Source organism: Giraffa tippelskirchi, chromosome 4, assembly GCF_054371585.1.
Source record: "Giraffa tippelskirchi isolate mGirTip1 chromosome 4, T2T-mGirTip1v1.2.pri, whole genome shotgun sequence".
Lineage (NCBI taxonomy): Eukaryota > Metazoa > Chordata > Mammalia > Artiodactyla > Giraffidae > Giraffa > Giraffa tippelskirchi.
The window spans coordinates 163602033-163626355 of NC_137278.1; the positions used below are offsets into that span (position 1 = coordinate 163602033).

General features: G+C 40.9%; 1 protein-coding gene across 7 annotated transcripts in view; it reads right to left on the bottom strand.

Moving 5' to 3' along the window:
• The window catches only part of IGF1 (insulin like growth factor 1), a 79213-nt gene that overhangs the window by 15253 nt on the left and 39637 nt on the right, over positions 1-24323 (bottom strand). For 4 of the 7 annotated variants that reach the window (XM_081595572.1, XM_081595571.1, XM_081595574.1 and 1 more), the window contains exon 3: positions 6937-7118. In XM_081595572.1, coding sequence (XP_081451698.1) covers positions 6937-7118 — 182 coding nt within the window. Of the gene's footprint in view, positions 1-4952; positions 5462-6936; positions 7119-24323 lie in introns of those variants that run through there. The other 3 variants (XM_081595570.1, XM_081595569.1, XM_081595568.1) reach the window with 2 other exon arrangements.

Genomic DNA, 24323 nt, shown 5'->3' on the forward strand with positions numbered 1-24323 from the left:
CTTTGTGACCTCATGGACTGTAGCCCACCAGCTCCTCTGTCCATGGAATTCTCCAGGCAAGAATACTGGAGTGGGATGTCATGCCCTCCTCCAGGGGATCTTCCTGACCCAGGGATCAAACCTAGGTCTCCCGTATTGTAGGCAGATTCTTTACCATCTGAGCCACCAGGAAGCACCCCTTAAGGGTGTTAAAGCAGTCCCATTAAAGAAGGAGTCTCAAATAGATAAGTATCAGGGAACAGTACTCAGATTTCAGTTAGAGCTCTGAGGATGAAAAAACTGATTTTGACTTTGCGGATCTGGAAATTTAATGGCCACTGAAAAATTTTTCCTAACCTTGCCTGCTCCTTCCTTAAAAATGGACTTATCTTGCCTAGGCCAATACATATTGTCACTGATTTTCAAAGGATTCAGGAGCTGGGCTTTTAATCACTGGAGAATTCTATAGTGAATATTTAAAAACTCTTAAACGCACTCTGCTTCTTTTAAAACAATTTATCTTTATTTTTATTTTTTATAATTATTTTCTATTGAAGTATAGTTGCTTTATAATGTTGTCTTAGCTTCTACTGTACAGCCAAGTGAATCAGCTATATGTATGCATATATCCCCTCTCTTTCAGATTTCCGCCCCATTTAGGTCACCACAGATCACTGTAAATGATTTATCTTTTCACTGTCAGCAGAAGGCTTCCACTTTAACTGTAGACTATCAGTTTTCTCCTGGATTAAAAGTCAGCTCTGTTGTCTAACAAACATTGCTCAAAGCCCTATTCCCTTCATAAAGGCAAGCAAAGAGGACAGAATTCATCTTCCTCTGTGGTGTTTGAGTGGACTTGAGAGATGGCAAGCCTTATTAGTTAGGAAAACATTGTTTCCTGTCGGTGAGTGGTGGGAGGGAGAGGGTCAGGAGTTGGAGGGGAGAGGGAGGAGGGGCTCTCCCGGAGCTTCTTTCTCTGCCTCCTTTTCCACCCTTACATCCTAACAGCACGCACATGAGAAGCTGTATGAGGTTTTGTTTGTTTTCAAGAGATGTTTGAAAGAAGATCAAATGCTTGTGAGAGGCACTGAATCGGCAGCCCTAGAAACCAAAATGTCCCGGAAGCTGTGTGAGCCCGGAAATATCCCACATTTTTATTTATTTTGGCAATTTTACTTTAAACTAGTAAGGGCTGGAGTTCATGCTACAATTAAATTTTCCTCAGGCACTGTGAAATGAAAACACATATTACATTTGATTTTAACTGGTTGAGAAAAATGGTGGTTTTCTGAAAGTTCTTTTCTATAACCTCAAAATAAAAGTTAACAGTTCCTGATACAGGACAGTTGAGCTTCCATTGAAGTTGGAATTATTCATAGAACTAGGGTTCTCTGGGTTGAAAGGGGTCTTAGGTCACTGAATTCTCTTTCTCTTATCATGTGCTTGAAAAACACTACCACATCACTGGAAAGTGTTGGTAAGCTTAAGCTTGAAGGTTTTGGTGATAGGGGATCACTTCCACTTAATGAGACCTATTTCTTTTTCAGATGGCTCTAATTTTAAGAATTAAGAAAAATAATATCAACTAAAACTTTAATAGTGCTTACTATGTGCCAGGTATCATTTTAAACACTATAATTTATATTTGTACACACATACACACACACAATCTCAATAAATCTTCACAACTCTTATGAGGTAGATCCAATTATTACTCCCATTTGGCAGATGAGGAATCTGAGGTACAGGTAAATTACGTTATTTTCCCAAGGACATACAGCTATTAAGTGAGATAGCCAGGGTCTGAAACCGGGCAGTCTGATTCTAGATTCTGTACTCTTAACCACTATGTTTCACTGCCTCTCCTATCTTTATCATTCTCCTTCATGCCTTGTACAGAGGTTTACATATCATGGGTACTCAATAAAAATATTTTTCAACAGTTTAAGGATCATGAGTCCTTACATATTCCTGTTAGTTTTACGCACAATCACCAATTTTCCCTAACAGAAACAGTTGAAACAGAGGGCTTTTAAATTATTATGAATACTCTGCCTACTTCAAGAAAGCATTGAGGGGATAAATAGGGAACATAACATTCACTATAAAGTACTCAGCTGGTGTCCACCTTTAGCAATAAGTCCTTGAATGATTTCAATTTTGGCTTGAGTATAGGAAATTCCAAACGTGCAAAACTTGTGCAAGCACAACTCCTCTGCCTTCCCGCTTTTACTCTGCACTTGCATCACTGTCTTAGGCGAGGACAAGAGGAATTATTTCATCTCAGCAGTACTTCCCTGGTGGCTCAGACAGTAAAGAATCCACCTGCAATGCAAGAACCCTAGGTTTCATCCCTGGGTTGGGAAGATCCCTTGCAGAAGGGAATGGCTACCCACTCCAGTATTCTTGCCTGGAGAAACCCATGGACAGAGGAGCCTGGTGGGCTACAGTTCACGGGTTTGCTAAGAGTCAGACATGACTGAGCATCTAACACATACACAGTGCTACTTAACTTTTATGGTCTGTTTCCCTACCACTCTTCCCCTCCCTATCTCACTCATTTGTCCATCCATCCTTTCATTCATCATTGTATGCCATGTATCACTAGTGCTTGTATTAATCGTAGAAGGGAGGAGATGAAAGACAGCAATAGATTCTTTCTGTTTGCTTAATTTATGTTGTTTAGAAATCACATGTAGGCATTCAAGATGACTGCTTTAGAGTTAATATAACCCATTGCAAAAAGAAAGAAAGAAAGTGAAATCGCTCAGTTGTGTCCGACTCTTTGCAGCCTCATGGACTGTAGCCCACCAGACTCCTCCATCCGTGGAATTTTCCAGGCAAGAGTACTGGAGTGGGTTGCCATTTCCTTGTCCAGGGGATCTTGCTGACCCAGGGATCGAACCCGGTCTCCCGCAGTGCAGGCAGAAGTTTTACCATCTGAGCCACCAGGGAAGCAGGGTTTTAACTAATAGTCTGATGGTGAAGCATTCTTTAACTGGAAAGTTCTATTGCTTTCTTTTCCTTTTAAAGTCTTTGCCTTTTTTTCTTGAATGAAGTTCATTATTGTGTATAATTGTCATTTATCCCTGTGTTATAATGGCATTGATCCATCATCAATGAAAAAGGGAAGGGATAATCCTCTAAGAAATCCCACAGGACACTGACTGTCACTCTTATGCCATACTGTGGCCCCTTGAAAAGCCATCTTAGTTTGCAGGTTACTCTCAAGTGGTAGAAACAGTAGGTGTTGGCTTATGCTTGAGGCTTATACCTGAGGCTGGTTCCAAACCATGATGTACTAGCAGGAAAACTGGGAATCTCCTGAAGAAGGTGGCTGGCCAGACAGTCTCAGGCTCCAGCCTGGCTTTTATCTGTTCTGATAAGCCAGGACCCACTTTGTAACCACAACAGCAGAGTCTTGGCTCCCATATGATACTCTGACAAGCTTGTGATCAAATTTTTCCTCCTGGCTTGAGACTTGGGCATATCTATATATCATATATCCTGGGTTTTCAGTGAACCATGGACAAAGGATGATCCTGAATTAGAAAGCATGGCTGGGGCATGAAGGACAGGTAGAAAGGATGTTCCTTTATACCTTGACATCTTCAAAGTGGGATATTTGGATGAAATGCTTCACTTCTTGGCTTATCATCTTCTTACCCTGTGTCGTCATTTGCTTGGCTGAGCACTTCTCTCTAACACCCTCCCTTAGCTCTTATAATTCACAATTTGAATGATCGTGAGACTTTTTGCTTTATTATCTATGCAGATACTAACCCTACTGCTTAAATCAAGGAAACTGAAGGAGGAAAATCTCTAAGACTCAAATTCTGTGATTCTACCTGGCATTTCTTTACCCTCACGAAAATCGAGTGCTTTTGTTCTCATTCCCTCCCATCTTTTCCTTTGGGAATTCTTTCTTAGTCCATGTTGATTTTGTGCCGTTCTCTGCTGGCCAGAAAGAGGATGTGGCTTAGAAACCAAGCCATTTTCAGCCATTTCAGCCATCTTTCAGCCATTTCTGGATCTCAGTATCCTTATCTTTAAAATGAAGGGATTGAAGCAAATGATTTGAGTCCTTTTGCAGCCCTAACATAACATGGCCCTGGTATTTCATGGAACATAAACTCATAGGATTTCAGGTCTAAACATCTAGGGGGAGGTGTGAGGGGGGAGGGGGTGCATGCGTGAGAGAGAGAAGTTTATAGGTGATGGAGTCACAGGGCAGTAGTCAGACATCAGGAGTCTTTGGTTTGGGGCTGACTTGTGTCCTCCCCCGCCCCTGCCCCAAATTCACAAGTTGAAGTCCTAACCCCTAGTACCTCAGAATGTTACTGTATTTGGAGATGGGGTCTTTACACAGATAATTTAAGTGAAACTAAGATCATGATGATAATATTTTAATCAATATAACTAGTGTCCTTATAAGAAGAGGAAATCTGGGCACAGAGATTTGTACAAAGGGAAGATGATGTGAAAACACAGGGAAAAGAAGGCCAATTCCAAGTGGAGGAAAGAGACCTGAAACAGATCCTTCGCTCACAGCTCCCAGAAGGAACTGATCCTGCCAATACTCCGACTTTGGACTTCCAGCCTCCGGGAATGTGTGAAAACGAATTTCTGTTGTGTAAGCCACCTAGTCTGTGGTGTGGTACTTTATTCTGGCGGCCCTAGCACATTAATACATCTTTTATATCTGATTCCAAAGTGCACACACAAAAAGTTCAGTGACCTCCTTTCATAGGTAAGCTCTCAGGCCTCACGGGCCTTTAGGCAAATACTGGGTGCCCTTTGGCCTGAGCTTGACTAAGAAATGCAGCCTCCAGTCACACTGCAGGGAAGGAAATCTGGGAACGTTTATGACACAATTCAGTCTTGCTGAAAATTTGGGGCTAATATTTAACTCTGGACATTTATTGACATGGAAATTCTTGTAAAATTCACACAAAAAATTAAAATGCATATAAAAACCTTAATTTTTATTTTAATTCTTGTTTTTCTGTGGGGAAGGGAATATTGCTTTATTTCCCTCTTTCATAATTTTTGTTCATGTTTTTGTTCTTGCCACTGTCTTTGTTTGGATTTTCTCAGGCATTATATGTTACTTTTCCATTTCTCCACGTTTATCAGCCACTTCCTACAACAGGTTACTCCTCCTCCTTCTGTCCCATGTGTTCTCTAGCTCCAGCTGGCCTACTTTTCTTCGTTTCCTTTATAGCATCTCCCACTTTTCTCTCTCTCTGTCTGCTTCTCTCTCATCCTCCTCACCTCTGTCTTAGTCTTTCTTTCCTCCGTGTTCCTTTCTTGCCTGTGTTCAGTTTCTAGCTCCAGTCTCTCTCCTCTGCTCTTTCATCTTCCCTTTCATCTGCTGACTTGCTTCCGTCCCCTCCTTCTGTTCCCCTCCTGGGTGTTTCTTTGGCCCACCTTTCCTTCTCCTCTGAGACTTCATTTTCTTGTTGGTAGATGGGGGCTGATACTGTAAACATCACAAAAATAATTGCATTGAGAAAAGGTGGTCCCCTTGGTGTCCTGGAAGACAGAGCCTTTGAATGCCTTGGCTCCATAGATGCAGAAGACAGCACTGGTGCTAGAGAGGTGTCTGGACCTCAGTTACTATTAAACCTGCCATTCCAGAACTTAGGGAGACTCATCTCTGACACCACCCACCCCTTCCCAAAGTAGAAATTGAAAGGCATTGGGTCACCTGGAAAGAGAAAGATTTAACCTGCCTCTGCTCACCTTGAGCACACTTCCCAGTCACATTCACCTAAAATGTATGTGGGGCTTGCTCCCTGACACATTGACTGGCTCCAGTGTTCTCTCTGAATCAGATTGTGCCTAGTCCCTTTCCATCACTCAGGGTGGCTCCCTGGGGTCACATCTCTGCTAAGGCCCCTGTTCCAGCCTCAGCTGCACATGAGGACCAGGAAGCAGCAAAGGTATCATTATGAACTTCTTGATCTCTTATCATGTGCCCTCTGCATGATGCTAGTTTTGACTCCAAAGATTAAAACCACTAGTTGGTTTTTTACAAAAGATTCCCCAGGGAAATCTGAGAGCATTTAACTTTCCTTATTCATTCTTCCTCATTTTCTTCACCTTCTCTTTAGTTCTCATTCTTTCTACTTAGTGACGAAAATGTAATCACTTGTATATATTTGTTTACCCATTCATTCACTCACTCAACAAAGGTTCAACAAGTGATCAATGTGCCTCAGATGATTTACATATTCTTGATGGCATAGACAGTACCTCTAATATTTGTTTCAAGTCTAGCTCTTAGTAACAGACACCTGCAGATTTTGATCATTAGAATTTTCTTGCTGTTCTTAGAGCCAAACTGAAATTTCTATTTTTTTCTTTGTGTTTGCCACTAAATGTGAATTTCTATTAGTTCCAATGTTAGAGTGTTATTTTTCTTTGCATGTTTACAGAATACCAGGACTTGAAAGGTCACAGGCTTTGTTCATACAGTTATGACAGAACTTAACACTTGTCTGACAGTTACTTTGTGCAGGAGTGTGGAAAGCACTGCATGTACATTAATGACCTGATGAGGTAAATGGTACTGCTCTCCCATCTTTACTGATAGTTTCATCAGCAAAGGCTTGGGAGGCTACATTATTAGGCCGCCGGCTCTCAGCTGGTGACTGGCGAAGCTAGGATGTCAGTTTTGTCTGATGCCAAAGCCCAGGTTTAGTCACTCTTCTCTACCATCTTCTGGTGATCAGATGGGCCACAGCAGTGGAAGGGAGAATTTACAATATGGAGTGACAGAAAAGGTAAACCTCTCAGGGGAGAATGGAGCTCTTTTGACGCTATGAGCCAGAAGTCTATGAGGGTATGAATTACTATTCGGCTGCTGCTGCTGCTAAGTCGCCTCAGGCTCAGCCGCATAACTCGGATCTCACGAAGGTGGCCGACCCTCACCGCCACTCCTGGCAGGCTTACCTTTTGAGCCTTGGGCATGTCGGTGTGGCGCTGGGCGCGGACTGAGCGGGCCGACTTGGCGGGCTTGAGAGGCGCGCAGTACATCTCCAGCCTCCTCAGATCACAGCTCCGGAAGCAGCACTCATCCACGATTCCTGTCTGGGGCGCCCTCCGACTGCTCGAGCCGTACCCCGTGGGCTTGTCTGTTCAGATCAAACACAGAGAGGCCTAGCGTTAGAGTGGGATAATACGCTGTGTTCACCGCTACACCCAGCCCCTGAAAACTCCTCTCCCCACACCAGGTCAACCCACACCTTTATAAGTTAGTCTTCTTTTGAAGCTCCTCCAACAACTCCTGACCCTCCCAGATCTTTCCGGATTGCAGTATGTCTCCAGCAGTCAGTGCCACTCGCATTGGCAATAGCTCATTCATCACTCATTTATTTGTATTAATTGTCCTCAAATTCTTAGCCACCTGTAGTCAAGGATCTTGCCTATGCCCAAACCTCACCTCCTTATATATTGGCTTAATTGGCTTAATATTCCACTAGGAATATTAATTAAAAGATCGTGTTTTCCATTTTCTTAATCTTTTTAGCAAATCTGCATGGTTTCTGTACACAGGATGGCTCCAGTGTTTGTTCTTTGTCTTATCTGCTTCCATTATAACATCAGACTGAAAATCAAAGAGGTTTTAAGTCTGGGAAGGTCTCATCACTTAACTGATGTGGAAACCTAGACTCAGAGTTGGGAATGACATACTCAAATGACAAGTCATTTAAGTTTCCTGGGCCTCAGTTTACCCATTTTTAAAGGAGAGTTAATACGTTCTTTCTAATGATCGCTTGAGGATTACATGGCATACTGTATGAAAAGTACTAAGTGCATCACTTGACACCTAGTGGATCCTAAACATATGCTAGCTTGCTTTGAACATCACTTTCTAGGATCATATAAGGTCTGTGAAGAGACAGCATTGCTACTGACTGCATCCAGAAGCTTTGGAACTTGAACTGATAACAATACCAGTGTGATAGGACTTCTCCTATCACCTTACAGGGACTAGAACCATCAGCTCTGTTTTCTTATAGAATAATCACTAGACTAAGAATGAACTAAACGTCCACCTTTCATTTGATTCTGATTGCCCAGAGGGAACACCATGAATCAAATTTCTTTTGATATTTGCAAATCAATTAGGCCTCTTTACTTGGCAAGTAGGTTTTAGTTTGATTCTATTTTGTTTTGTTTTGACTTGGACACACTTTCCTTGGCTCTAGAATTAAAAAGGGGACAAAACAAGTTCATATGAAACTAAATTACAAACGTACTTGAATTCTTTGTAAACTTTTTGTCATAGTAGGACTTTTGTTACACCAAATCTTACTTATACATCAGTATACAAAACAGACAAAAGTGAAACTGCCATGGCTTATGCAAGAAAGCCATGGATCTTGACTTTTTCTGCCTCCCTTTCCTCCCTTGGGAGGTAGAGGGCCTCAGTCTTCTTCACTGATGTCCAGGCTTCATGGAAGAAAATTTGTGAACCATTGACCCAGAAGGATCCAATTAGTCAATGTGATGTATGTTCAATCTGAATTCCTGACACAGAAGATAGCATTATATTTTAAACAAAAATTCTTACACTCGTGTAATAATGATGCTGTACTTCAGGATGGAGTTTTGAGAGTCAAAATCCCCATATATATTTTGAACTCTCTAGTTGAAGGAGATCAGACCCATGGTCATGGCCTGCTACCAAACTAGTTTGGCCGCCTTGCAGCCCAAGGGGCCAGCCATTCGTGGAATCTTCTAAGAATCCAAATGTGTTCCTGATGCTTGGCACTGGAACGTGAGGATGCCTCCTCCCTTTAAGACAGGTTTATTGTCATTCTTAGGGCAGCTGGGGATAGAAACTCAGCAAGGGTTCAATTGTGGTCTCTCTGGGTGGGGTTTGCTGCTTTCGCTCAGGGCAAACCCTGTGGGCTCCTCATGGTTGAGGGATTTGGAAGGGACTGGGCCGCTGTGCCCAGTTGGAACCTCAATGGTGCTTTCATTTGCCATCGGAGGATTGCCCAGTGCAGAAGACTCTCTGCCTCTGCTTGCCAGCCGGGGCAAACCAGGATTCATCTGGTCCCTTGAGCAATGTAAACAATGCTTTTTTGCTGTTGTTGTTGTTTTTTTGCTTGTTTATATAATATTTTCCTGGAACTATAAAGACACAAATGGGCTTACAAGGTTCTTTGTGATCCACAAAGGATTTCTACATACTTTTAGCTCAGTGGCCATTTCAAGAGGCTGAAGGGGTCAGCCAGTGGAGAGTAGCTGATACACTTTGGTTTTCTCTTGGGGTGGGAGAGAGGGGAAGGTGACTCAGCCTACCATGAGGTAACTGTCCCCATCATCCACCACAGGTAATAATTGCTTTTTGCTGAAACAATACATTTCTTAATGGGATATAACTGAGATTCACTTGTTGAATTTGGAATGGTAATTTGAGGCTTAGAGGTAAGGTGGCAGGAGTGGTTTCAGAAACCTTCAAACTTGGCTAACTTAGAAATGACTAATTTCAAAATTCATCCTTATGGGTTGAAGATGGGGAAGGATAATCTCTGTGATCCCAGGACCCACATAGCACCTCTGTTTTAAGCATCCCTTCTGTTTCCTCCTGACACTCCATAGGTTCTGGAGCTCCTAGGTTCTGCAGGAAGACTCTAACCTTCATCTGAGAATAGCATTAAGCATTGTGTATATTGCATATTCCCTTCTTTGTGACTATCGACAGGCATGAAACTCACCACAGGTCTATTTCCTCTTGTGAGACAGAAGGTAATCATCAGCACAGCAAAAAATAATAGCACACACCAGGCATCTGGTTTGTCACCTCTTAGATGGGCTCAGAGTTTGACATGGCTCAGTCTATAAAATAGCTGTGCTTTTTAGTCCATAGATCAGTGAATTTAGGAACAGAGAAATTTAGGACTCTTCTGTAATGCTCTAAAAAGAAAGTTTACCTTATATCTATATCTGTTTTTTAATATTGTTGAAATATTACAGACTTGGATTTTGCCATAAATGTAACTACCAGTTATCTCTAGCCACCGCAGTCCTAGAAAGATGCTTTGTCTATTCATAATGTCTACAATGGACTAATTGTACTTCACTGAAAATATATGAATATAACAAGTGTTTACCTTGCCTTTTAAAGTTTAATTGATCCTTTGAAGTATCTTATAGACTTGATTTCTGGTTCCACATCAAGATATTTAATAACAACAACAACAAAATTTCTCCCCACTTGAGAGGCCAGAGTTAGAGGGTCAAAGTTTTTCTCTTTATCTTCAAAGGCCTCATATTTCTTATTTTTCCAGAACCAAAATAAAGATATTTGTTGCTATGGGCTAGAATTAGGAACCTGATGCAATGTGGTTTTCCAGGAAAGCAGCAAAATAATTTGTAACAATATCAATTTTGAGAAAAATAGAGATTTTTAATGATCTCAAAATTGCACCTATTGTCATTATGGGCAATTTTTAAATGAGATGGAATGAACTGTTTTAAAGGAATTCTTACCTTTAAAAACTCCTCATTAAGCACTTGTTATCAATAATTGTGCTCCAGGGGACAGAATTGTTAGGTGAACAGGAAACAAATGTTGGATTAATATAAGAAAAAAATGTTTAACAATTTGAACTCAAAAGTGTTAAAAAGTGGGACTGACTTCTTTTAAAGGTAATGAATGTCCCATTGCTGGAATCAGTTATGTAAAAGCTGTATGAACACCTGTTAGAGATCCTAGGAGCATATTCCCGTATTGAACAGTGTCTGACTGCTATGGTCCTTTCTATTCCAAACATTCTGCAATTTGTAAATAAATGGAGAAAACTCAAGGCCAACTAAACATTCAGTATGATTGGAAGCCACTTACATTGTCTTCAAGAAAGAGGTCCAAATATCTTCTGAGTTAGAAGATTAAAATTTGTTTCCTATTTGTCACTTGAGTTCCTGAAGATGCTCAAACCATTTTTCTGTACTCAATACTATAACAAAAGACAGGTGACTGGGATAATAAATACTTTCTACAACTAAGTATACTCCCAGAGTTCTGTTATGCCAACATTTTGAAGGGTCCATATACTTCCTCAACTGTTAGAGTGAACAAGTATGTATAGAATTTCACAGAATTTTCCTTGCTGATGAAGTACTGACTTTGGAAATCTATATATTTATGTATTTATTTTTCAGTAGATATGCTCCAGAGCATGCAGACCAAAGGCTGCTTAGCAGACAAGTTGGCTACCACCTAACCAGGCCTGAGTCCGCCTTAAGCTGACACAAAGTACCATCACAGTGCTCCACTCTATCTTGAAAGTTGGCCAACAGACAGAATTCCGATGATTAACAAGCTGGCTCCTATAATTATAGCACTTCCTTTTAAATAATGCATGGTCAGGAGAGTAATTCAATAATCTTCAGGGCAAACTTGCTAGTTATAAGGGTTTGGGGCAGAATTGTGGCATCATCAAAACCATCCCAATTAGCTGAGTGTCACATTTTGTCATGGATGCAAGATGCTTCCCTCCATCTCTGAAGGAGAAGGGGTAATACTGAGATTAAACTGGGGTCATCACTTCTAGAACAAAGAACTCTGGTCATCCATCATTGGTAAAAAAACAGTACTGCCTTTACTGGTGCTACTTAAACTGGTGTTTCTTATAGCTTTCTGAGAATGTAGTTGGGACATTGTACTCAACTTTAATTTCCTTTAAAACTTCCCCTCTTGGTTATTGAGAAAGTTTTCCTTTAATTATTTTAACTATGTCATTAGAAAGAAGAGACATTGATTTGAAGAATCCGTATTTAAATAATGAAAAAAGCAAACATTTTCTAAATAGGGAAATATTCACTTCTGAAGACATACACTTGTTACTCTTTGAGTTCCAGGGACTAAAACTGTTCTCTAGAAATTGCTAAAAGAGGGAAGTTGCAAAGTTGATTGTGTTTTGAAAACAGGAAAAAAGTAAGACAGTTCACATACAGAGTGAAGCAAATCAGAAAATCAAATATTGTATATTAATGCATATATGTGGAATCTGAAAAAGATTGGCATAGATGATCTTATTTACAAGGCAGAAATAGAGACACAGATATAGAGGACAAACTTATGTATACCAAGGGAGAAAGCAGGGGTGGGATGAATTAGGAGATTGGAATTAAGATATATACATGATCGATACTATGTATAAAACAGATAACTAATGAGAACCTACTATATAACTCTACTCAGTGCTCTGTGGTGACCTAAATGGGAAGGAAATCCAAAAAGGAGGGGGTTTATGTATAACATATAGCTGACTCACTTTGCTGTACAGCAGAAACTAACAACATTATATAGTAACTATACTCCAAAAATTTTTTTAAAAAAAGAAGTAAGATGATTCAAGTTGTATTTTCAGGGCTATTTCTAGAAAATTCATCTTTATGTGTCTGGTAGAAAACATAACATGGATTATTAACTAATAAAAAACAAATTTGCATTTAACTTTGATCACACAATCAAACACTACAGTTAATATGTGTAGAAGTTAGACAGTTAGATTTCCTATACCAACTATCTATCCAAAACCTTTAGATGTTTTTAAAACTTAGAAAATTCTAAATTTACACAATTTAGAATAACACAGAATGATTAGTTTCTTAGGCAACAATGCTCCATGGAACCACCTTATCTAATAAAAATTCATCCAGTTGACATAATTCTGCGTGGGATGCTAGTAGGAAAGTTGGGTAAAATGTGAGTAATCTTAAATTTATCTCCATGTTAGCATTTTATTTGCATGTGTGGAAATGTGAGATTCACTTCTCAGTCTTTTCTGTTTTTTGGCTTTATGTGGGATAACAACTCCTTTCATGAATTCCTAATATAAGGAAAATTGTGATAGGGCCATTACCTAGATCCCAATTGAAATACATTGAATGGTCAATATTTCCTCAGTTCATAGGATTTAAATTTAAATTAAAGCCTTTTGATGAGTCAATATTTGCCTTTAAAAATTCTACAGAAATTACACTTGAATTGAAACAAATATTGAGATATATGTGGTCATGTACTTAGTAAAGATATGGAAAGATGCCTTCACTGCTGTTAAGACTATCCACATCATAATGCATTTAGAATAGCAAGAGTCTATACACACACATACTCAAACACATATCGGGGAATTAATTACCTGTCAGTATCAAGACTATTGTCAAAATATTTTAAAATTAGTATTGTTTTTGAAGAAATTTTTCAAAAATATATACCTATTGCTTGCCTCATATGTTGCTTGTGGACTCTGCACATTTCTGCCTTTTCTGCAGGTCTTTCCAACTAGGACCGGCCTTTGGCATTTATGAAAGTGAACACTGAGAAAATGTCCTCTTTTCTATGAACGGCATGTCATAAACATTTCTTGAAAACCTATCAAATTTCATCATTGATTTCACTTTGGCCTGTGTTAATTTTTAATTGCCAGTGTTTGCTGGTCCCACTACTTCTCAATTGGACGAGGTCGTCTTTTCTAGGAATTGTGGCCCTATTTGACCTGCCAACACCCCCACAACTCAGCAACTCATTCCCAGCTACTAAATCCCCATAACCCCAAAGACCAAAGTCTTCCCATTACCCAATCAAGTCAATGTTTGTGTATTTCTGGGCAGAAAAAGAATGAAGCAGAGCTCAGTGAGGCTGCTCCTTTCTCCAAATCTGCTTTTCTTTTGGAAGCCCCAACTCAAAGGCAGGTGTGAAACTAGTGCTGTTCAGTCTGCCTGTGTCCCAAAGGCCAGGGAGCTAAAGCTTAAGGGCTATGGGCAAGAAAACTAGAGATTCAAAGAAGAAACATTACTGTTTTAGGGCTCTTTGGAGAAATGGGCCGACAGAGTGGGAAGCAACGTGATGTATTACTTTAGCCTGAGACAATGCCCTGGAGGGCGAGCGTCTTGCCAGGTCAGCAGAATTTACTAGTTTAGGTTTGATTCCAGGGCTTGGAGGAGACAGATGTAGCCAACAAAATTATACTTTGGCAAGAGAAATGCTTTGCTGGACAGAAATGTTGTCCTAAGGGAATGGTTTGGTTTATCAATGTCTAAGGTAAAAGATAATCAAATGCCAGGAGGTCATTTTTATGTTTGAATTATTTCAGTTGGGCCTGCTATGTAAGTTAGCTACCATTTTCCAGTTACATAGTTTTCATTATTTAGGACAGACTGCAGGATTTGAGTATGATCCGCTCGTGACATCTGTCATACCAATGAAGGAGGCAACATGTGGCTAAAAGCACAGGTTTTGGAGTCAGACAGATCTGGAATCTGCCATTTATTCATCATTCACCTTGGGCAAGGCACCAAATCTTCTAAGACTCAGATCCTCTTATGTAAAAAAGACTGTTGTGAAGGCTAAATGAGAATGTATGTAAAGTGTTTTGTAAAATGTCTGGTATGCAATAAATTCTATTAGTTCCTTTTTTTTTTTTTTAAATGAGGAACTGAGCCAGAGCAATTGTTTTTTTAATTTGCATTTATTTATTTATGGCCACAGGACACAGCATGTAAAATCAGGGATTGAACTGCATTGGAAGTACAGAATCTTAACCAGCTAACATTTATGAGACCACTAAGGAATTCTCATAAATGTTAGCTGTTATAATTACTATTGTTATGGAGTTGAGTTGGTCAACAGGGCTAGCTGGGCAGGTGTGCTCCTCCTTTCTTCCTCTTAAAAATGTGTCTTTCCAAAGTTTTCTTAAGAGATGGCTTTTCTAGGTAAAACAGGACTGTTCTCCATTAAAGTGAATTGTTTTAATCTGGAATAGGCACTTTACAAGAACAGATCCTCCAACTGAATCAAACAAGCTATATGGGCTTATCTTGAACTCTTGTTACCTTTGATTTCTCCCAAATAATCCACTCACTAAAATAATTGGTTTTTCAGCATTAGTAACTATTTACTTATTTCGAAACAATGCTGCAAGGCATGGGATGGGTGTGGACAAAATACATGGTCAGAAGTAGTTCTCCAATCACTTTCTTTTTTTTTTTTCACCTTTACAAATTTACTTATTTGGCTGGGCTGGGTCTTAGTTGTGGCATGTGGGATCTAATTCCCTGGCCAGAGATTGAATCCAGGCTTCCCGGCATTGGGGAGTCTTAGCTACTGGACCACCAGGGAAGTCCCCCCAATCACTTTCACCCAATGTTTGTATTCCTCCCTTCTTTCTTTTCTCTTCTTCCTCTGTATCTTCTCATCTTCTGCTATCAACAATCACTGACATTCTTTTTCTCTCTGGTGCACTTTAGGGCCAAAGCTCATATTATGCAGAATTCATAGTAGGCTAAGAATTAGAGTTTAGTTCTCTCTCTGAAATGACTGAAATCTAAGGCTCCCTTTCCTGCCAACCATGCTTTAGAAATAAGCAGCCACCAAGTATACAATGTCACCAGTCCCGCTTAATCACTACTCCACCTTGGACCCATGCCTGAATGAGATGAAAACAGACAAAACAAGAGAAAGAATAAGAAGGGATGTTGAGGAATCACATATATGGACCTGAGTTATCTCACTTTTTTGAGAAAGACTGTGACGGAAATTGTAAGATGAATCCGGCTCCGACATGGAGATTGTAGCCATGCCACCACCAGCATTATCTCCTATACTTACACTGTTATTGTCAGTTTACCCTTTCAGATGTGGGAAGAGAGGCCTCGAAGGCAAAACATAAGGCATTCATGAATAGAGGGCAACGCCCCTCTTTCTGGTGCCACAGGAAGATGAATCAGCCAAAGGGGTATTAAAACACATTCTCTTTATTTTTAGTTTCACTCTAAAGTCTATCATTTCTCTTTTCTTTTCAACTTGGCACTTGCCCTGTGTTCTCAGGGGCCCTACGCCCCATCCGTCTCCTTGCTCAGGCTTCTGTGTTTTGCTCAGGGTACATCTGGAGATTTTCCCAGGGGTGGGTGTGACACGGTCAGCATGGCAGGTGAAGGAGTGACGGCTGCCAGGGCAGTCTGGCATGTCTGAAGGGAGAGTGTTGGGAGGTAGAGGCCCTGCAGGGAGAGGCATCCGGGCCTGCATCAGGGAGTGAGCTGTTGGAAAACGGCCTCCACAGCAGCAGAGACAGCCCTTGGCATCATTGCAGAGAAGCAACAGCCAGAGTCAGGGACAGGTTGAACACAGGAGAGAAGCAGGGAGGGAGAGAGAGAGGGAAAGGTGGTTAGAGCATTATAGGATATAAATAACTGCAGTGTGTGCACTTCAGTGCCAGTTGGGTTGTATGTGGTGTCCCTTTCATGCTGGTGTGTCAACAGCGTTGTTCCTGAATTGAAAAGTCTTGGGGAGTGTTTCTATAGCACCTAGCACTGCACCATATGCAGAGAGGAAATAAGAAAGCAGGCAATATGGTATACTGAAAACAACATTGGCTTCCAGCCGCAGATTTTTTGTGCAAACTCACAAGTCGCATAGATTCTCTGAGACTCGGTTTTCTCATGTAGACAAAGTACTGGGCAATATCAAGCACTCCTCCTAACAACATGACTCTAAGGATTATCTAGATGGCCCTGGGGCCCACTTTTTAATCAGCAATGCATATATGGCACATAAGTGTTTTGCCCTGAAAGTGAAGGTCTCAGTCGTGTCCAACTCTTTGCAACCCCATGGACTATACAGTCCATGGAATTCCCCAGGCCAGAATACTGGAGTGGGTAGCCTTTCCCTTCTCCAGGGGATCTTCCCAACCCTAGGATCGAACCCAGGTCGCTTACATTGCAGGTGGATTGTTTTACCAGCTGAGCCACAAGGGAAGCCCAAGAATGCTGGCGTGGGTAGCCTATCCCCTTTCCAGCAGATCTTCCCAACCCAGGAAATCGAACTGGGGTCACCTGTATTGCAGGCAGATTCTTTACCAACTGAGCTATGAGGGAAGCCTGCTTTTCCTTAATAATAGGGAAGAATCTACTGAAGAAAAGTTTGATGAAAGAACTAGGTCTTTCCTCTTTGTCAGATTTAATTTTAGACAATAACAAGATTGATATTTCAGATTAATTTAAGAAAAGTAGGGATCAGCATTGAGTATGATGGCGGAAAACAGAGGAAATGTTCAATATGAAGATGGGTTTGAGTAAGGAAAGGGGACAAGACCATGTAAGGAGACTGCAGAAGCCAGATCAAGGCATGATACAGGTGTGAATTAGGAGGCTAAGAAAAGTAAGAGAGTCATCTGCTGGAGCTGTTGAAACAGAAACAGTTTCCGTCTCAAAAACTGAGATCCTAAAGGTTTTAAGGCATGAAGTGGCCTCGCTTGTGTGGGCACTTGGAAATCAGAATGAGTATGAGAAAAGTCTTTCTAGAAATCACTGGACATGGTCTTTTAACATTTCACAAAGCTGTATCTTCTACAGGTAAGTGATAAGTCCTAGAAGGGTTGTTAATATTGTTGACTAGAGCACTGAACTTCCTAGTATTCAGTATGGGTAACACTTTATTTCACTGGCTTCCTGAGTGTCTGTCTATGGTATATGAATCCTCTGTGTGATATTCAATTCCTTCCTGCGGGGACAGAAAATTCCATCTACAATTGTATGTTATTTTATCTGATAACATGAATGGGAATCCAGACAGGTCATCATCTCTATCATTGGTATCCAACATCTGCCCAGAGGACAAAATAAAAAGAGGACCATTATAAACATGGTTCTACAAATGCTACACTTTTTTTTTTTGATAAAATAAACTAATGTTGAGGTAGTTAAAATTTTGAAACCTGTACAGGGAGTTCTCAAGCAAGTGACAGTATTAATATGATTCATCAGAATATCAAGCAAGTATGAAGATTGAGCTGAATGTTTCCTTTGGAGAGTGATTATACTATCTAGAGGCTTCCCTAGTAGCTCAGCTGATAAAGAATCTGCCTGCAATGCAGGAAACCTGGGTTTGATTCTTGGGTCAGGAAGATCTGCTAGAGAAGGGATAGACTACCCACTCCAGTATTCTTGGGCTTCCCTGATGACTCAGCTGGTAATGAATCCATGTGCAATGAGGGAGACCTGGGTTAGATCCCTGGGTTGGGAAGATCCCCTGGAGAAGGGAAAGGCTACCCACTCCAGTATTCTGTCCTGGAGAACTCCATGGATTGTACAGTCCATGGGTTCACAAAGAGTCAGACACAACTGAGTGACTTTCACTTTCACTTTCTTTCTTTCTATATTATCTCAGAAACTTTCAGCTAAAATCTGGACTCATCCTACCAGTCTTTATTTCTTTTTTTTTTCTATAGAATTTTGCTATTATAATTTTCTTCCCTCCTCCTTAATGTTTACTTGCTTAAACATGACTAAGACTTCAACAGTTTTCCTCAAATTATTGTATTTTAGAAGTTCATATATCTTTGGATATGATAGCTGTCCTTGACGTTGGCTTCAAGGTCCACTAAGAAGTATCTTAGTCATCTGACAATCACAGAACTCAGTTTTAGCCACCCCACTCCTCCCAATCTCCTTCCCTACCCCCAAATATTATTTTTCTGAATTGAACAAGTGAAGTATGAATAAAGAGAGAGGTGTGGCTAGGTTGCGGCTCATCTCCAAGCTAAATCCTGTTTTCATCTTTACTTCTTCTGGGATCAATATCATGTCTGTTATCTCCAAACCTCATTCAATGCTTTTAGCAAATATTATTATCAATCAAGAAAAATCTCTGCTTCTCTTATTTACTTTACTAACGGAAAACATTTTCAGGTTGTGATTTTGGCTGGAGAAACCAAACTTTTTAATTTTATTTTTTCTCACATACTCAAACTCACTTGTGAATGACCACATCACTCTACTCTGGGACCCCACTCAGAGGCAATGGCCTCTTGGATTTTGAGCCAGTCACTCACTTCTGTGAATTTTCTTTCTGAGAACTGGAGACAATTGCCCCAGAAGTCATTTTCCAATTTATCACAAAACCTGTCCATGGTTGCAGAATTAGTTGGCCTCATTAGGAGCAAGCAACATGAGGCCTGATGTGTCCTACAGCTGCAGAGGCTCCTTTGTGCAGGGACACTGGGCCAGGATAACTGCTTGTGGGATATTTTATTTCCCTCAACACTTGCCTTCTGTCTGCTCACTTTGGCTCAGGTCTGGGTTTGGGAAGCCTGCATGAAGGCACTGCTGATGCTAATATTTGGCATGATTGTTGTTGTTTAGTCGCTAAGTCATGTCCGACTTTTTTGCAACCCCATGGACTGTAGTCCTCCAGGCTCCTCTGGCCATGGGATCTCCCAGGAAAGAATACTAGAGTAGGGGTGCCATTTCCTTCTCCAGGGGATCTTCTCAACCCAAGGATCGAACCTGTGTCTCCTGCATTGGCAGGCAGATTCTTTACCACTGAGCCACCATGATTAGCTCTGACCTAACTCTATTAGAAAGTCAGGGCCCAAGTTCAGGAGCAAAATGCATAGTTGTCAAACAGGGCAGCCTCTATTCTCTCTTTCCAGCCTTCAAGCAAGTACCTGCTTCCTTATAACCCTACAACTAGCCTCTCACATGTCTGAGAAAGGAGAATATAAAATCCAGTGACCTCTTAATGGTTATGGTCTCCATAATCACCACAATGTCAACTAAATACCTATTTGTATAACATTATTTGTATAATATTTGTATAACTGCATGTATAAACCTTTAGGTTGATGAGAAGAAATGATTGTCAAGGTCTTGCAGCACCTTCTGTGTAATAGGGATGGGGGAAGTGAAGCGTTTTGACTCTGAGTAACAGGGATTCTGATAAGAGAATGTAGAGAGAGCTACAAACATCCTCATTGCTGAGATGTCAGTTCAAGTCTTGGACAGTGATTTTCATAAGAAAGAGTGACAGGAAAAAGAGGGCTGTTGCTTTAGAAGTATTTTAATCTACTTCTAAAGACTTGCTAAATTTATTAATTTTTCTTCTCAAGCAACTTCTTGTCTTCCTCTTCCTCCTTCTTTGCTCCTGGTTCAGGATGATACCCTGAGAAAGGTACTTGTGAAGTCCTAGTCTTCTTGTATCTTCTCAACGAACCAGTGCTCCCGCGGCCCACTGAGATCTGCCCTCTACAGGCATTTCCCGCGGTCAGACTATGAACGATCATAAATTCCTTGCATTCTTCAGAACATCTGTGTCTTCTTTTGCCACATCTTTTTTCCTGGTACTCAACAGGCCACAAATCACCCTGGACTTCTTCTTCCAGGCTGTTGATGTCTTAACACTCTCGTTTCAAACCGAATTCCTCTCTTGTCCTTGGCTGTGGCTCTTGGCTTTCCAGCCTTCTCATCTCCCCCATCTGGGTTAGTCATCTGTGGCATCACCAACTGTAGTTCTTTCTCCTAGCTTTCTATCTGGCCTGAAATGATGCATTTCTTCAAGTGTCAGAGTTTCTATGCAGACCATACTACCTGGTTTGATGCTTAGTTAAGCTTCCTTTCCTTGATTTAAACACAGTGGTGCAGACAACACCTTCATGTGCAAGAACTCTTGAGAACACCAAAACCTAGAGGCTATTGATTAGCTAGTGAGAAAGAAGGAGCTATAGTAAGACCTAAAGGTATAATAAAATGAGGTTTGAACCTTCTCCATTAAACGCAAGTTTCTCTGGAGATTGAAAGGGGCATTTCATTCTTCTGTCCATTTTACATTTAAGCTTATTTCTTTCACATTTAGAACAGATGGATGCCTTTGCAATAATATTTTACCAACAGTTTCCCTTTGTTGAATGCTTTCTATTAAAATTGTATAGTAAATATTGCTTTTCTTGTCTTATTTCATTTACAGCATTTGCATGGAGTAGGCATTATTACTATATCCGTTTTACAGAGGAGGAAACTGAGGTTTTAGCAAGGTTAAGTAACTTGACGCAAATTACGTAGCTAGTAAGTTACCAAGCAAGTTCACCTCAACTGGGGATACCTTGAAAGTGGGAGAATTCTCAGGTGAGGAAAATTTCTGAAGCTGATACCATTACTGGGAACCCCAAAGGCACATAATGCTAAAATCCATGATGGATATGGGGAAGGGTATCTAAATTAGCCCACCAACTCCAGGTTTAGAGCTCATGCGGCAAACAGAGGTTTAGCCTAGGTATTCCAGAGAGTGCCAGAAGGAATGTCATGCATGGCTTTTGCCCTCAAGAAAAGAGTCTGGGCAGCCCTGCAGTTTAAGGCATGTCTGGGTGTTCACATCTCACCCAGTACACAGCGATTCTTTCCACTTTCAAAAGGGACAGTTAGCTCTGTCATGCAGCCAGACCATCTTGTTTCCAATCCCCTTGAATTGCACAAAGTCATAACAACTTTAGCAGAAATTGAAAAGAGAAATGTTAACCAGACTCTTGTCATCCCAACAAATCAAATATCATAATTTTTAATTTTTTTTTAGTTCTCACCCAGAGGCATGCATCAGTTTGACACAGGTACAGTCACAGCCTAAATTCAAGGTAGTATTTTTGTGTTTTTTCACTTAACATTATATTGTAGGCATTTTTCATACTGTTATATGATCTTTATAATTATAATTTTAAAGCCAAAGAATATTTTCTTGAGTAGGTTTGCCACCATTTATTTTTTAAACCATTTTCCTGTTGTTAGACATTTAGGCTATGTCCAGCTTTATCACTATTTTAACCAATGCAACAATAAGTGTCTCTGTGCACATAACTTTCTACTTCTAGAACATTTGTAAGAATAAATTCCCAAATAATATTATCAGGCAATCCTAATTTGATGAAAGCCCACAGTTTCTCATAAGGACCAAAGCAGAGAATTATATCCAGATTTTCCCCCAGGATTAGAAAAGTGAGCATCCAGGTGGAGCATAAACAGGAATCTTACCTACATCCCGTGAATTAGAATAAAAGAACCAATTTCTGTCTTCAATTACTAGTGTAGTAATTGAATTGCAGTTTCCTAGTGTGTCCAAAAGTTTGACAAGCAGAAGAAATACCAGGAAAAATGAAATTGATGACAAGAGACCCTGTTTCTCAGTTTTCAAAATCACCAAGTACCTACGAGTTTTCTTCTCTGGGGTGGGGGGAAGGGATCCCCAGGAGCACAGCTGCTGACAGCATCACACCCTTGTAGGGAGCGGAGGAGTTTGTGGTCTAAATAGCATAGGCTCTGCTCTCATGATCCTTCTGAACTCAGGTCCTCTCTGGAATACCTTGTCCTGCCCAGCCTGGAGTCTCTCAACCTGCTTTCAGGGAGTAATACCCCTGACAGCCCATCTAATTCCAGATTTGACCACATCTGTACTCCTTTTACTATGTTATTCTTCTTTTGCTTATAATCATTCCATCACAAATGTTCATTGAACATGAATATTCTAGACACTGCTCTCAGTCCTGAGGATAAGACATGAACAAAATAGACGAAAATGGGGTCACAGGTCACCATGCCCTCCATGACCCCGGTTCCTATGACAACCTGAAAGGAAGCTATACTGCAGAGATGCTGACCTCAACAGTTGAAAGACCACTGCCCAGAGTGGCTGGAGTCTGAGTCTGGCAAGGGAGTTTCCTTCCAGCCCCTGAGAGAACTCTTGTCTGAGGGTTTCATTCCCGCTAACCTCTTTGAAAGTGCAAAACAGTTGTTTTGTGCATCACAAACTAGCACTTAATCTATACATTAGTCTTTATTTTCTGTTTTATTTCAAATGGTAAACATTCTCCACCCACATAACTGCCTCCTAATCCCCATGAAAAGATCAACTTCAGGTTCATATGCCTGTGGGGACTCTTGAAGCCTCCAGGGCCTAAGGTGACTCAGACGTCATGAGGTGGCTAGTTACACATGATAGTATCAGTGCTTCTCAGGTTGTGCATCTATCAGTATCATCCAGAATTCTGGTTAAAACAACACGGTTGGGGTCACCCTCAGTTTGTGTATCAGAAAGTGTGAGCTGGTGCCTGAAAACCTGTATTTCCAAGTCCTCAGATGATTGCCTTGTGTCTCTGGTCTCCGTGGGATACAGGCATCTAACATAAGGATGTAATATATGACTAAGTAGTGGAGCGCTGGTTAGGAGGAAAGGGCCAATGAGGACTGACTTCCAGAGAAGGACCCCTTACCCTTTCAAGACTCCATAAAGAATTCCTATCTCTTTTGATAATTGGCTAATAAAAGTAACCATATGTTAGTCTAGTAGCAGATCTAGTTTTACTGCAAGAAGGAAAAAAAAAAAATCATAACCCTCCAAAGTAAGAAACTACACTGAAACAAAAAACACATGTTGACCTTTTTCCCTTCCCTGCCTTTTTTATTTGCATAGTCTGTGTCATTCTGACTGTAGCTAGCACCTGAAGACAACAAGCCAGGTTGCAGGGAGGGAAATTAGAGCCTTAACAAATTCCCTGGCCACGTGGAAAGCTGGAAACACAAGGACGTCCTCTGATATGGAAAGCTGCCTTTTCTAAGGATCAGGTTCAATTTATTTTTACGCTTTCAAATTGTCAGGTGGGTATTCAAGCCAGTCTGCTCAATTGTAAAACTTATTTCTAGACGACGGACTTCCCAAGGATCTACATCTATTGTTTCTATGTCCTCACCCTTTATAACCTCCCAGGCTAATACAGAGAAGCCAAACAGGTGGGGTGGGTTTTTGGCACACTCTCAGGACCACATCATCAAAACCTCTTTTCATGGGTCATTCAAAACTCATGGCAAAGAAGTGTGCAAGGGAAATACAGAACCAGGTGGTTATATCTACAAGAGGGCATCCAATTTTGCAAAAAAGGAAAAATCATAATTTGTTATTTGTCAGTCAGGAAACACATACGCATCAGCATTTCTTGGGCAAGTGTCAGGATCAACCCTGCTGAGGAAACAGGGTTAATTAATCCAACTGCTTCCATGCAGAAGTGGCAGGAAGAGGACAAATGCTGCTCTATTTCTTTGCTGAGCCCTTCTCATGAGAGCGTCTGTGAGGCTCCCATAGCTTTAAATCAAATGGTGCCCCGCAGGCAGGAAATCCATATCAGGAGCAGGGGGAGGAAAGCAGGGGCCACTGCTGGCTTGGCAATTATAACCTTCCTCCAGGTCCCTGTTTCCATTTCCCTTTAAAGAAGAAGTTGGGTTTTTAATGATTCCCTTTCTAGTCACTTCCTTCCCATTGCCTTGCGAGGTCATTTCAGTGCACGCCTTCTTCACAGATCTATTTCTGGAAAACATCAGAGGGAAAATGACCTCATTCACTAATTGGGAAGCCAATTGGGTATCCCCAGGGTTGGCTGGTACTTCTGTGTTGAGGGGTCTCCCCACCCTCCCTGGCTGTTACTTATTAGCATCCTTTGCGTACTGAGCACTCCATCAAGGCTGAAGGAGCTTGGGAAGAGGTAGAACACTTAGTCTAGCCCCAAGAA